This window comes from Alligator sinensis, unplaced genomic scaffold (assembly GCF_000455745.1).
Source record: "Alligator sinensis unplaced genomic scaffold, ASM45574v1 scaffold885_1, whole genome shotgun sequence".
Taxonomy (NCBI): domain Eukaryota; kingdom Metazoa; phylum Chordata; order Crocodylia; family Alligatoridae; genus Alligator; species Alligator sinensis.
The window spans coordinates 2,244,529-2,260,292 of NW_005842056.1; the positions used below are offsets into that span (position 1 = coordinate 2,244,529).

Below are 15,764 nucleotides of genomic sequence, written 5' to 3' on the forward strand. Positions count from 1 at the left end.
AAAAATGGGCCCAGGTCTCCTGCTCCTCACCGGGCCAGCTCCTCCCCCCACTCCAGGTCTGTTCCTCTCCCCACCCCACCACCGTTGCCTGGGCCCGCTGCTCCTCCCCATGTTGGGAGGGAGCAGTGTGGGAGAGAGAAAGAGAGAGAGAGGGGGCAAGGCCAGCAGTGCTGGCCTCAGCCCCCCCGCTTCCATATTTATTGCCTGCAGGGCCCAAGGGGGGGGCAAGACCAGTGCTGCTGGACTTGCTCCCCGCTGCAGTGTCCTGACCCCACTCTCCCCCGCCCCCCATGCTGTGCCACCACACCTCCAAGAAGCAAAGGGGGGGCTCCTCTGATATCACCCCCCTCCATTCCATCCACTCTGTTTTGGCTGCCTCCAGGGAGCAGGGGAAGTGGGGAGAGCTGGCCTCACCCCTCCCCCAGTCCCCATGCCACCTTCATCATGGCAGGACTCTGCCACCTCCTGTCTGAATACTGTATTCGCAATCTGATTGGTTGTTTCCATCAGCCAATCAGAGTATGAACAAAGCATTATGGACAGACGGACAGACTATGGCTTTTATAATATTACAATTTTAGGGAGAATACGAATAAAGCATGTCTAGCATCAAGGAATAAAGAATTGTACCCCAGTCTCTCATGTGTCCCAGGCTAGCACACTAACCACTGGACTGTCCTTTATTATCATCATAGGTTTTAAATCACCAGCACTGATAACCTAACTCAGAACAAGCAACTCAGGAGAAAAAAAAAATGGCATCTCAAAGAGAAGTCCACTAAATCTCCCCATGATGACTCTTGCTTCCTCTCCAGAGTAAATTTATTATGGAATATGCTTTAAATAGTATTTTATGTTTTTATTCTTTCCGTTAGTGATTCATAGGTCATGCTGCGCTTTTTTTATTTTGCAAATGCCTTTCATTTTCAGATAAATAGGGCCGTGATCCAAAGCCCCATTAAAACGATGGAAAGGTTCCCTTAGAAAACAACGGGCTTTAGATTGGACACTGTGTTCCTTCACACACACACATTCAAATGACCTGGGAGAATTCTCCCAGGTTTGTTTTTATGGTAGAAAAGCTTACCCAGAGATGCCTGAATAGATATTCGAATGCCGAGCCCTTGAAGAGCAGAGACCTTGCAGTTCCAACGCTGTGTAGCTACGAGGCCCTGTGCACACATCTCAGCATACTCTGCAGACTTCCTCAGTCTGCCCACGGACTGATGGCAGCAGTGTACATGACAGCCCTGATTGGCTGACCCAGATTGCTTAGGGTCAGTCTATGCCTCCCTGCAGCACAATGTGGGGATTCTGAAGGAGGGGATTTTTTTCTCCTAAAGCAGCCATTTTTGCTTGGGGAGAAAAATCCTGAACATCTGTGCCCTTGCCGCTTTCCCAGGAGAAACTACAGCACTACAGAGAAAAACTAAATGTCTGTACATGGTCCTACCCTGCTCACCTGGAATTTTTGCTAATATTTTTTTTAAGATTTCTGGAAAAAAAAAAAAAAAAAAAAAAAAAAAAATCACTGATTTACCTTTTATAACTTGGTCAGGCTGTGTACACAGGGGAGTTATAGGATTTGTACAATCATTATCATAATCTCCAGAGGCTCTAAAGTTATGAATTCCCTTCAAAGTCTAAGAGAGAGACAGAAGCATGATATTACCATAATTTTCAGAGATGACAGCTCTGTGTATAACTTTTAGTGGAAAGCAGTTGTTAGTTCAAAAAGAAGTAAGGAATTTTGTGGTTTTCCTGCAGTAGACTAAAAAGACTTTCTTAGAGAAGGGCAAGTAGTTAGCAAGGAAAGTCCATATTCAGTGCTTAATATTTATTACTGAACTTCAACACTACATTATACTTTTTTTTTTTTTAATTATATAGGGTGTGTCTACACACGCCCATTTAATGTGCATTAGCCCAATTTAAGGCACATTGAGGGAGCATATCTACACTTGTGCACCCTTAATGCACCTTAAAAATGGCAGACAAGGTTCTTTGGGTAAATCCGATATATTTTATTTTAGTTGGTCTAAGAAAATGTATCAGATTTATCCACAGAACCTTGTCTGCCTATGTCCTTAATTGTAAACACAATTACAAGCTGTGCCCCTTTAAAATGGCAATTTTAGGTTATTAGAGCCTAAATTGAATACTTGAGATATTAAATTTATGCACGAATAGCTAAGTCGCATTAGTGAACGTGTAGATACACTTATGGACATTATTGCGGTGTGCATCCATTGAGTTGGGACTAACTTGAGTCCCAAGTCGGTCCACACACTTGTGCTGACGTGCCTTAGCATGTGCTCATGTAGAGGTGTGCTTAAAATAGACTTTATAAGCATTAGGCTAATATGCATTAAGTTTAGGCACATGTAAAAGCACATGTGGACACACCCACTGTCTCATAAATAAGAAAGAGACGTTATAGTTCACTATGCCTCTACCAGAAACAGCACAACAGTCCCCAAAGCTGAGGCACCAGAGATAAACCAATATGTAACTCAATTTTAGTCTTATAATTGACAACAGGTGTTTGCTAAATTACTTACCCACTTATTCACAGAAGATTTGGTTGTTGCAACCCAAAGGGCTGGTGGAGGATCAGCTGATCTATCAAGTTCCATCTAAATAATTAGACCAGAAAACATTTTCACATACCAAGTTTAACTATGATCTCTTCAAAAATGTTTTGCTTTCTAGTATCTCCAGAAACAAAAACTGCTTATTAAAGACTTGCAAGATTCAATACAGTAGATAGTTAAGTTACAAGTTCTAATCCAGTAAGCGCTCAACTGCAATTTTTAGTCTTATTGTAAATCCCAGAGTAGCAACAAGTATATCACATCTCCAAAATGTCAGATGTCAGTATTTAAAGTGTAGCACCTGCAAATACTGAATTCTTAAAAAGTATATCAGCTGTTGGGCTCTCATTTTAAAATGTTTTAAATATTATAGTACTTAATATTTGACAGCAAAACCATCTTTAGAAGATTTAATTAAAACAGCTCAGTACTACTAAAAACATAGATTAATCTAACTTCTGAAAAAAATCCATCTCACTGCTACAGCAAAGAATCACTGTATTTAAAACTTCAGAGAGTATTTCCATTCCAACTATAGAGTGGTTACTATAATTTTATATTTTATTTTGAGTTGATATTTCCCAGGAGCTGTATTTAAAAAACAAAACAAGTGCTTAGGATACATTTTAAACATGCTAAGCCAGTAACATACATAGCTCAGAAAGACCAGGCTGTTCATGTATTTGGGCTATGTTAGCTGTAAACTGGAAGATAGTTTTAATATTCCTAATGTTTAACTGGTACACAGAAAGCAGTTGCAGACTATGACAAAAACAACACTTTCCACCTTGTTAATCTTATTCCCTTAAAAAAAAAGGGGGGGGTTAGAAGAGACTTTAAAAATGAGAAAACTCAAGAATAAAAGTGGTAAACATTAATTTTCCCCCCTATGGCCTTAGAAACACTGGTTTGATTCTTAAACATATAAAAGTAGGGATAATTAAATACTTTAAGTTAATTGACAGTAGAAGCTACATACACATTCTATTTACTCTAAGGTATTATTTTAATAGTTTAGATAAAAGACATGCATTGTTCATTTTTCTCCAGCCAAAGGCCTTCTGCACATGAATCTGAGGAGAAGGAAGTTATAGTATATTAAAGTATGCTTACAAATACTTGTATTATATAAAACACACGGGCTGCAAAACACCTGAAATATAACAAAGGCTGGAACTCCTTTGACTATTATAAGCAGATGGAATTCCATGTCAGATCATGCCAATTAGCCATAAGTATCTACAAAAAGATCAAGCTTGTAGCAAACATTTAAGTAAAACTAGATACCTTAAGAACTGGGGCTTTTTCTTCACAGATGAGCACACGGATATCAGGATTTCGTAGATCTGTACAATAAATCTTCCTGTCTCTTCCTCCTGAATAAACATGAGTGAAGGCTTCATTAACCTGCAGGGCCCAAACACCTTCATCATGGACTCGATATGTGGCTATACACCTCTGCTGCCCAAGGGACCACAGACGAATAGTTCCATCAGAACTGCCTGAAAGACACTGAGCAACAAGCATTGTTTTTAAACAAACTCCATCGGTATGCATCAAGAAAAGAACTTCTGTTTTGTTTTTAATGCTTTGAAATACTTAAGTATTTTTCCTTTAAGACAGTATTAAATAAATAATTACAGGGTCCAATTCTAGTAATATTTTGTTTTTTCTGTGACACGTTATGTCAAGGAGAGAGAATGAGATAACCCAATATTAATTTGTTTTGTGCCCGTCTTTCCAACCCCCTCAAGTAGCCAATTTAAGCTATATTTGTCCCCTTTTATTTTTAGAATAAGTCCTCAGCTACAGAGTTACAAATACAAATTTCTTTTAACAATATACTTATTGCAATTTCTTCGCTATGTCACAGATGTGTATTAAAAGTAATGGGATAAATATACTTTATGTATTTATAGTTTAACATTTTTAGGCTAGAACAGATTTTAAAGTAAATTACTTTTAAATTCTACAATCTATAAGGTCTGTAAGATGTGGAGAGAAAAAAAAATATTGAAAGATTAAGAATAACTGTTAAAGGAGCTGAGAAGTCTTCATTAAGGGTACTTATATTTCAAATATACATACCTGTGTGCCATCTCTATTCAACAACAATGCTTTTACGTTGTCTGTGTGCCCTTTAAGTTTCATTAGCTTTGCACAAGTCCTTGGATCCCAAACCCTTAAAACCTATAACAGACATAAAATAACTACACTGATTTCATTCTTTTCAGATATCTTGCTTACACATAGTGCAACTCTTGAAGAATCACCAAAGCATTTCTTCCACAAATTAAAAATAAGCATGTAAAGCACTTGATCAAGACAAAAGATTGAGTTACATTTTACATTTCAGGCAAGTCACAGGGGTCAGGAAGGAATTTCACCAACCTAAACGTTAAACTTGGCAACTACTTTTTTTTCCCCCCTCCTGTTCCTCTGAAGCATGAAAGATTAGCTCAGGCTAAGGATGGAATACTCAGGAAGGTGAGCTGGTGCTCTTAGGTGGTTGTGAGATCCCTCTCAGATGCCCTGTTCACATGCTCAGGGTCAATAAAGCACCAAATTTTGGAGTTGGAAAGGACATACTGGCAGGGAACTTGGGGAGTTTTGCCTCCCTCCAAAGAATGGGGTAGAATTCACTTCATGATATCAGCTGGACATCTTTCACTCAGTTTCACAGCACTGCAGGGACCTTGGTGTCATCCCTATTTAACAGCAGGGCAAATATTTCAAACTTAAAATGTGTGCTACCCAAAAGTTTCATATATGAGATTTGATCAAACTTAACAGCTTGCAATATACAAGAGGATTAAGCCAGATGATCTTAACAGTCTCTTCTGGCTTTAATTTTTATGCAGCTACAAAAACTATTCCTATATTTTGTTAAATTTGCACAAACACATGACACTTTCTAGTAAACATATTTAAAGCAGGCATTTGTACTTTCTTGGAATCACAAAACACATTCAGAACTAGTTTAAAATATAGCGTGCAAAGAAAAACAACAATAAGTTAATTAAGGCTAGGGGGGGGAAGGGGGGGAGTGTACCCAATTCTGCCTACCTTTTCAGTGGACCCTGATACAATTACTGTTCCCATCTGATTCATTGCAAGACTGTAGATAGAGTCTTTGTTCCCACTCAGGGAAGAAGCTATCACAAAATAAAATAACTATCAATATTACTTCATTCACTTGTCCATTTGATAGGATAATTACTATAATATTTTCATGTGTGCAGTAAAAACCCAAAGCAAGTTTTGATTCAATACAATCATCCTATATGAAAGGAACAGCCCCTACCTGAGCAAACAGGATTGCTTCCAATAGAGGAAAAATTAGGTACCACATTGCCAGTGGAAAAAGGAAACAACTTTTCAATTTCTAATGTGTAGTTCTGTAAGAAGCAAATGTCTACTCAGAGGCATATCAATCTACCATCCTTTACACTTATAGCCAATTAAAAAATTTTAACAACTGACAAAAGCACAGAGAAGGCAGTGACAGACCTGAAAGCAGGCTTACTGAAAAACACATAGTAGATATTTCTACCAACTATGTAAATTCCTAAACAGGTTGCTAAACCAACTGCTTGCAACACAATAGCATATTCTCTTGTTTGGCTTAGATTCAGCATCCTCAGTCACCCAGCATTATCATGTGAAGCTTAAACTGTTGGGCTAAGCCTTTGTTTCTTATAGTGAAGATGAGGTATTCTGGACTCGTTATTTAGAAGCCAGTGCAAGATCTCCAAAGAGGGCCATATTTCTCTCATCCTTTTTGAAGATTATATTAGTCTAAAGCTTGGCGGGCTTGACAAGATAAGGAGAGCTGCTACATACTTGCAGTAGCTATTTTTTCACATTGATATTAAAAGTGTTAATTTCCTTCCAGTTAGTCCAATATCACTATTACAATTTAATATGCTCATCTTGACCAAAACTACACAAAAGCCTTAAATGTTTCCTTATGAACCAATCATCAAATGTCTCCAACCATCTTTCCCAGTCACCACCTACTACAAGATAATATACCCATAAATTATCAAAAAGAACAGGAAACAAAAGAACTCTTAACCATTTTGATATCACCAGGCTTTCAGGGAGGATTGGTGAGAAAGCCAACAAAAGCAGTCTGAGGAAATCAACAAAATATCCACTCCAAGTGAGTGCTAGAGTTGCATCTGTTTCTTAAAAGATGAAGAATGCATACACCTGAAAAACTACTGATGCTGCTATACTACATCTATTCCAAGCACACACACACACACACACACACACACACACACACACACTTTAAAACAAGGCTGACTGAAAAATCCACTCACCAGGGATGAGCAGGAAGATCTTTAACAAGGACCTAAATCAAATTTCTGCATTTTTAAACTGTTTCTATCCCCCATGATTGATACAACAACTTTCCTATATGAACTGAATGCAAGCCAAGGTGACATGGACTTTGATTGCATATCAGTAACTTCAGTGCCTCTGTTACAGCTTTATCAAGCAAGAGCACAACAGTAAAATTAACAAGATTTACCCTGTTGTTATTCAAAACCTAGAGCTGTGAGCGCAATAATTCAGACACTGGATGGGAAAGCAAAGGCGAAACAGTTTAATTTTTTTTGTGAGGCTGTACTGTATACACTGTTACATCAGAGATTCCTACTAAACAGAACCTGATATTAAAAAGATTCTCCCAAGAAGGGTGTGTTAACCATGCTTTTCCCTGCAGCTTTCTTTACACCATGGCAATACTACAGACCTCACTCAAGTCCACTGTTACCTGGCACCTGCTCCCAACTTTGATATCTATATCTGTTCACTAGCTTTAGTTCTTCTAACAAATACATACCTGCTTTGAAGCCGAATTGTATTTTTGTGGTGTCAGTGTAAAACTCACAAGACAGGAACTACAGTATACAAAAAATTCACTAATATCTTAAGGGGAAAAGATGTTAGTTGAGGAGCCAACACCTTTTGCAGTTAAAGCTCTAGCAAGTCTAGATGAAACAGACTCATTACACTGAAGGTGATAACGTTCAAAGAGATTTGCCCTCCTTTCTAGATTCCACAATTATTAGTTGATATTGTCAGCTATTATACGCTTCAATGGAGACCAAGGAATACTTTTAGTAATGACAATTACTTGTGTATTTTTATTTACATGCAAAAACTGGCATCTGCTATCCTAAAATGACCTAACTGAAATGTTAATTGATGCATTGCATTTTAATATTTTCTATGTACCTACTTGTGACAGTGTTGTTTGAGGCAGTCAGTGCTGTTAGAGTATTTACGTCCCAGAGAAATATTTGTCTGTCCAGCCCGGCAGATGCTACCAGTTCTTTATCTTTTGCATATGCTAAGGCTTTCACATAATCCTACAACAAAATGGGCACAGCAACATGACAAGGAACAGGCAAACACCGTTAGTATGAAGTCCGCATCTTAATGTTTAAACAATTGCTTTTAGAATAACAACGATCATTTATACTAATCATAATTAATGTTTTTTTACCTTGTGTGTCCTAAGTGTTGACATACAAAATCCCTTGTGTGCATTCCACACTTTAACAGTAGTATCAGAAGATGCAGATATCACTACAGAAAAAGAACAAAGAAATGTATAATTATTACAGAAAATGTGAAGTTAATATTCTTTGTTTCTGTTAAAGATGAGGGTAAATACAACTTTTTTAAATGTCCATTAAAAATCTGTTGCAACTTTGGAAACATAAGCAAATAATACAGAGACTTTTAAAAACAGAATTAGAAAACAAGGAAAATGGTATTCAAGCTGGAGCAATTAAAGCGAGAGTTACATCAGACACACTATTTCTAAATGCCACATTTTTCCATTTCATACATTTAAATATGGTACCAAGTAAAAAACTACTTACATGTTTTACCATTGCAACAGAGTACAATATCGTTTACCCAATCTGTGTGATGTTCCATAGATGCTATATAAGGATCTTGCTGAAATTAAAAAATAAATTTGTATGAGGTCCCTTCAATATTTGAAAAGACTAACTCAGTTCTTGGATCCATTTGTGACACTCCTACTTCTGTATGATCACTAGTTACTTCACATAGTCCTACTGAAGTCAAAACTATACATACGCAACTATCAAGCAATGTGGGAAAGGAGTCACAATCTGGCCTTTAAGAGAACACCTAAAAATGTAAAACACTTATGTGGAATAGAAGCTACATTAGACTTGGTCTCAAACACACTAACACCAGCTTATAGTATTTGTTTTTGCAGGCATAAGACACAGGCATAAAGCACCAATTAACCAAACGCAGTGTTCCCAAACAAAGGATTCTGCAATTTATAATCTAGTAAGGTTTGAGCTTGGAAGATAAGACCCAAAAAAGGACAAATAACAGTCAAGTAAAATACCACCACCTGCCTTGGGGGAAAAAAAAAAGAGAAAAACCATAAGGAAATGAACAGGAAAAGAGAGAAGTGGATGATAGTATATTTACAATGTAAAAAAAGTGTAATAAGTCAGGCTTAACAGTGGTAAACCATTAAATACGTTCCAGATGCTCCAAGAAGTACATTAACAACAAACCAATTGCTGATACAATCTGTGAGTCATTCAAACCCACAGTATTTGTTATCCACTCTTTTTGTCCTTTCAAGTTGGACTATAAATTCTTACAAGTACAGACCATGACTTGCCTGCAAAGAGCCATGCACTTTTTGTTACAGCATAAATATTAAGGTCAGCTACAAACCCTTAGCAAGGTAACCAAGATTCACTACTTCAACCACAGATGCCTGAGCTGGTTATGAGTGTGTTAATGTAAAAAAACTTCTTTATTAAGAAAAGAGAGAGAAAGAAAGGAAAGAATGAGGAATATTCTCCCGACTTACCTTGTGCTGATTGACGCTCCATATCCTTATAATAGAGTCTCGGCCTGCTGTGAAGAGTCTGTTTAATGCTGGATCAAGCTGGAGTGCATTCACCCCATTTCGATTGTACTTCTCCACCTCATCTCTAATCACATAGGAGACCTGAAATACATTTATACAAATCTGATTATAGTATTAAGATTTTTGGTCTTCACAAAAAAAAAAAAAAAAAAAAAAAAAAAAAAAAAAAAAAAAAAAAAAGCAGCTTTGGGAACTATTTCATTTTTCAATTTTCTACTTAAAAGGTCTCAAAGATCTTTACAAGCATTAAAGAATTTAGTCTCAACTCCCCTGCCATTGCAACAAGCCTCATTCCCAACTTACAGGAAGAATAACTGAGGTCTACAGAGGATAAGAGATTTGCACATCATCACGAATGATTATCGAAGACCTCAGAACAAAACCAAAAGAATGGTCCAGTGACTACAGAACTTGCCCAGACCATGGGAGACCTGGAGTTAATTCCATATTGTCGCTAATAAACTGGGTGACCCTGTGCTATTCATTTAGGTTAAGTGACTCAGTTCTCCTGTTTCCCAAGAATAGAGGTATGCGCATTAAAATCTCTGAAGCCCTCAGGTGATGGAGATCATAATTACTCAGGCCATAAGTAGTGAGAATTCATATCTCCTTATTAGTACTTTGTTTCAACCAGGATATCATTTGAAAACTATTGTTTTTTGGAAAAAAAAATTATACCTGCTAATGCTACAAGGAAATCATAAAAATCACTATGCCTAGAAAACTAGAGAAAGGTATTTTTTCCATGACCAATAAACAAAGTGGTCTTGAACCACAGATCAGAAAAAAATGTTCATTCCCTGTATTGCAATGGCTTCAAGACACCATCTATCCTGATGACAGGTTCAGTGTATAAAGTTGCATATCTAGTAAAGATAATTAGCGCCAAATTCTTAAGTGGGAGAATCCTGGGTGAAACAAGGGAAAGTGGGGAGGATCTTAACTAGAGTCTCTTTCCCCTCCTCCCAGCAGTAAAGGCGAGGTACTGTTTGTAAGGAAAACCTCACATCCTGACCCCTAGTACAAAAACACTGCCATTGCTCTACAGGACAGGATTAGAGCATGAATACTCAGAACCGCTCGTCCCTTGTTCTCCTCAACAACAACCATGCTTCTCTACCGCTTTCCTAAATCTCTTCCTTACACTTTCTACTTGCCCTAAACACTTCAAAACCCTCTCCTGCCCACCCAATACTCATGTTTACCAGCTGCCCTCTCCTTCTCAGTTTCCACTCTTTGCACCCTGATGCTCAATACATGCCAGTTCTCCCTCCCAAGCAACCTATTCCCATTAACAGCAGCCTCTTTCCTATGGCTATCCAGGTCCCCATATCTATGCTGCTTGCCACAGTCCTTCTCATCCTCCTGAGACCTGGGCCCATCTTCTTACCCACATTTTCCACTGTCCTGCCATGTCCTGTTACTGTCGAAGTGATGTAGCCATGCCAGTCCAGAAAATATGCAAGAAGCAAGGATTTTTTCCTCAGTTATCTTTTACCAGATCAACTGCATGGTTGAAAGGACTTAGACAAGCTTTCAGACACCATAGTACCCTTCTGTAAGTCTTAGCAGTAATGAGGAGAAAAACCCTGTCTATCCCAACCAAGTAGTTGGTCCAATAAATAGATAATGGCCCACAAAAATCCTTACTTAGTCATCTGACGTTTATAACTATCTAATATATTCTATTAGCCATCTAATATATCGTTATAGTTCTGTCTCTTGTGACTCAAGTCAGCATATTAAAGCGTGAGATGTTGGGTACTGCAAATTGAGATGCAAAGTATATTGTTTGGGGGCAAGAGAGAGAGGAAAGTATGAGATGTTTCTATCAATATAGAAAACTATTATAATAGACAGGAGCTGTAACATTAAAAAACTGTATTTAGGTACACTTATTTCTGTAGTATAGATGAACACTGAGCTACTGCTCAGCAATGCTTGATCAATGTCTCTGCATTGTTAGGACCTGCGCCAAACTGGATGAGCAAAAGAACGTGCTACAAAAATAAAAACTTAAATCTGCCATAACATTACAAAGCACTAACAAGCAAAACATGTTTTTTAAAATATTCCGATTCAGCCAAAGAAAACATGCAACCTTTCTTAAAAACTAGGGCAAGCATAATTCACACAGCTAGTTACAAGGTACTAGGCACTGCTAGATCAAACCAGATGAGAACAATCACTGGGGAGAAAGTCTCTTCCTGTGGCATACTGCCATAGCGAAGATCAGCAGAGACACCCAAGCCGCAGCTCCCTGGATAAGTGAGAAAGCTGCTGGCAGGATGTTTTTTTGTGATGTGTCCTTCATTTCCAAGCTTGCTACATCTCGCTGTATGGCTCAGCCAGTGCCCAGATTTGTTAGTCTTTCAAGTCCACTGCAAATCTGCCATTTTCTCCCATGTCTTCCCTAAAGCTGTGAAAGAGGGCAGAGCCAATATAGAGATGTTTCTAAGCAGTCTTTTGCTTATCGTAATATTCTGATTTTTAACTTTAGGACAGGTACCAAAAAACCCCAGAGGGTCAATAATTGTAGTTTAAAAATTAAAATGAGTAAATAAATGACCTCTCTCCATAGAAAGATTTAAAATTTTGGGTGGGAAAAAAAGAAAATTGGTTGTTTTTAAATAGAACTGATACTAAATCGGCACTTGACCGATTTAGACTAGACATAGGGAAAAACTTCTTTACAGTCCGAGCGTCCACCATTAATGGGGGGTCTGGAAAAGACTCCCTGTCACTGCTGGTGCAAGCACCTACTCTGGACTCATTCAAAATGGTGTTTGGATGCTTATCTTGTGAGGGCCATTTGACCCCAGCAAACTTCCTGCCTACAGCAGGGGGGCAGGACTCAATCTTGTGAGGTCCCTTCCAGCCCCTAATGTCTATGAATTTTGTAAGTCAAGTACAGAAGGGTACATATTTCTGTATGTTTTCCATTCGGGCCCACATAACAGATGCTAAACTACTTTCCAGTATAACAGATAAAGCAATTGCTGTCCATTAAGCTAATTTTTAGCTGGTCCAATTGATAGCAAAAACTCCCATAAAGGTAGGCATTGCTATTGCCAGTAAAGTTTATTCAGTTTCTGTTTGAAAAAAAGATATATCAGCAAGCAAATGTTTATGATGTCAATGTAAGCCTTTTGCCAGCTCAATATACTATTTAAGTGCAAACTCACGGGGGGATGGGGAGCGGTAGCAGCCTCAGAATCGATGAGAGCCCCTCATTTTCAAGGCTTCTAATGAAAACCCTTTGACAGCTGCTTCTCCTTTATTGCTTCTCATACAATTCGTGAAATACAACTGATTACAAAGTAGACGGTTACAATTAAGATGCTGTTAGCCAGAGCACAATTAAGTTACAAATTAGACAGCCAGGCTAAAACATGCTATGCACTAAAGCAGTTTATGCACTTAAATAATGATTATCTGCATAAGGGCTATTACAATGTAAGCAACAGGCACCAAATTGAGACTAGCATTGTGTTATGCAATTAAGTTAATTATGCACTTATTTGATATATAACCTTAGTGGAGCAGGCTGCATACAAATGTTAGTATAACACCCTTCCCAACACCACTATAATTGCAATGGAGACCTGGCCTTGACAGTAATTTCCACATGTGGATTTAGTTTAACACCACGGAAGCCTAGGGGAGTATTATTCCCGTTTCACAGAAAAGAACATGTAAGTGAAGAGGAAAATGATTTGCTTGGGGTAAAAAAAAGAAACAAACAAAAAACCCCAAAACCAAAACAACAACAAAACTATAGTAGATCTTGGGAAAAGAATCCAAATCCTCTGGTCACTAGTTCAGCACTTAACTACAAGATGATCTTTTCACCTAACAAAGGGGAAATTAGAAAAGGAATTCTGTGGCACCAAATACATTTAAGAAATAAAGAATATGCATCTAAAGAGTAAAATTAAGGTTTAAAACAATAATTGGTTGCAATTTCATTTTTATTTTTTTTTTTAAGAGAAAAGGCAAAATATTCATCAGCACCTTGTCAGAAATGAGTTACTTGTGACCGTCGCCAACAAGTAGTTCTACTACTGTTGCCAAGATCAAGAGAGATTACAAATTTCATGCTCCTGCAATATTAGAGCATAGGATTTCAAGCAGTTGTTCCCATCTTGCAGATGAGATCTGTACAGTGTTTATAATTATGAAGCATACTGAATACATTTTCACTTAAAATAGGTTATGACAGTTTCCTATCAGAACCACGTCTGGGCCACGTCCCTTTCTGCAGCCAACCCGCGCCATTGTGGGTGCTGGGAGCTCCGTCCCTTGACTCCTCGGGGCAGCAGCAGCGGGGCGGCTCTGGGCTGTGGGGGTGTAGCTGTGTCCCCGTCAGGACAGGGGCAGACGTGGCTCTTGGGGTAAATCTGGTATCTTTGATGAGGCCACAGGAAACTGATAGGAAGAGAAAGTTATGTTCCCAGATATAAATGAATGCTTAATATTTTTCCCTTCTGACACTTCTTGTACTACATAATTATCTTTCGTAAAAAGCCATAGTTAAGAGAGGGGAGGAAGGGAAGAAGCAACAAAGAAGATAAAGAAAATGTCTGTGTGTTGGATAAGTTTACTTGAGATACTTCAAGCGAACACCATTTCTATTACTAAGAAAACTAGGTAAGCCAGGGGCTTGCAAATAGCATGAACTAATTCTTAATGGACAAAGTATGTCACAAACATCTCTCTTCTTATTCCCAACTATGGACTCTACATACAGATTGGAGACCTAATAACTTTCCTGTGATAAGCATGAAAACTACTTATACGGAAAGTATTTAACATGTTGTTTTTAGCTTCTTGTTATGCAAAGACCAATGCCAAGATCCTGTAAATGATAAGTAGGTGCTTCATAAGCCATAATAGTGGAAACATCAAATCAAGGACTAATATAGACATAAAGCCATGCTGAAGATCTTGCTCAAGAAACATGACGCCAAAAGATACTTCATCAGAATCTATTTGTTGGATGTCACATGAAATGTTTTATGAGAACAGCAAGCCAGAAGCAAACAGAAATCATTTACCACAAACTGCACGGTCAAAAGACACAAAGGGAGAGGAAAGAAGAGTGGTTTGTATGAAATCTCTGCTAAGGAGGGTGCATGAGAAACAAGCCCATAAGTAAAAGCATCTTAAAATTGAAGAAGTGAAGGGGTGGGGGCAGAAATCAATGTAGAAGATAATGGAAATCATTCAAAAAACCACATGCAGGTTTCCCTCGCTTTATGTTGTACACGCGTTCCTGGAAAACAGCGCACAGCTTGAATTCGCACAATGGGAACCCACTTTACAACGCAACAACTAGGGATACGATCCAAGACCTCCCATGTGCTGACCCCCCAGACCCACTCCTACCACTTCCACAAGACAATTTGGGTACTCGCCAACAGCAAACAAACCACGCACACAAGCACGGGGGGTGGCGCATGTTACCATAACGGAGACGGCAACCACAGAAACACGTGCTGCGGACGACGAGTGAGGAGCACTGATCCGATCCGATCCAATCCACACGGGAGACTGTATTTCGGTGCGCGTCACTCCCGCCACGCGAAGCAGCGCGCCGCGAGCTTCCCCGCACCGATCGCGAAACAGCGGATTGACCTCGCGTAGAGCAAAGTTTCGGTATAAAAATGGGTCCTCGCCCAGTAGTGAATCCGCGCTGACGAAACCCACGCAAGACTTCGAGTCCAGTGCGACGAGGCTGCACGAGCACCCTAAGGGGAAGGACGCTGCCAACCCAGGACTTTCCGCTGCCCGGTGAGAGACGGTCACTGTGTCTGCCCCACCCCGCTACAGACACACGCGCACACCACGGACTGTGCAACCGAGCAGGCTTCGCGCCGTTATCGCCCCGGCGGCCACGAGCCGCAGGCAGCCGGTGGCACCGGCGAGGCCGGGGCTGGGGGGGGGGGCAGGGCGACGGTTGGCGACGGTTGGGGGAAGCGCTCTCCCCCTCCTCCCCCACAACAGCTCAGAGCCCCCTGGCCCAGCCCCGCCCCGCCAGCCCCCGCCTCACCTGCACTTTCCGCCGCCCCGCTGTGTTCTGTCGGTGATGCGCCGCCATCTTGCATGTTGACACTCTGAGGTCATTTCCGAGCAGGACCCGGAAGTTCCGCCCCCCCCTTCTTCCTTCACCCCCCGCCGTTCGCCGTTGCTAGGGCAGCGGCGCGGGAGGGGCGGGACCG

General features: G+C 39.7%; 1 protein-coding gene across 6 annotated transcripts in view; it reads right to left on the reverse strand.

Annotated features, from left to right (window-relative positions):
* WDR48 (WD repeat domain 48) overlaps positions 1-15,709 on the reverse strand; it is a 35,151-nt gene extending 19,442 nt beyond the window's left edge. For 4 of the 6 annotated variants that reach the window (XR_323749.2, XM_025203370.1, XM_006022961.2 and 1 more), the window contains exons 1-10: positions 15,596-15,709; positions 9,484-9,624; positions 8,498-8,576; positions 8,116-8,198; positions 7,849-7,978; positions 5,661-5,749; positions 4,683-4,784; positions 3,882-4,106; positions 2,562-2,636; positions 1,541-1,643 (exon numbers count right to left, since the gene is read on the reverse strand). Coding sequence is in view for 5 of the 6 variants with exons in the window: in XM_025203370.1 (XP_025059155.1) it covers positions 1,541-1,643; positions 2,562-2,636; positions 3,882-4,106; positions 4,683-4,784; positions 5,661-5,749; positions 7,849-7,978; positions 8,116-8,198; positions 8,498-8,576; positions 9,484-9,624; positions 15,596-15,643 (1,075 nt within the window). In the remaining variant the exon portion in view is untranslated. Of the gene's footprint in view, positions 1-1,540; positions 1,644-2,561; positions 2,637-3,881; positions 4,107-4,682; positions 4,785-5,660; positions 5,750-7,848; positions 7,979-8,115; positions 8,199-8,497; positions 8,577-9,483; positions 9,625-15,595 lie in introns of those variants that run through there. The other 2 variants (XM_025203371.1, XM_025203372.1) reach the window with 2 other exon arrangements.
* Positions 15,710-15,764: the final 55 nt, after the last annotated feature.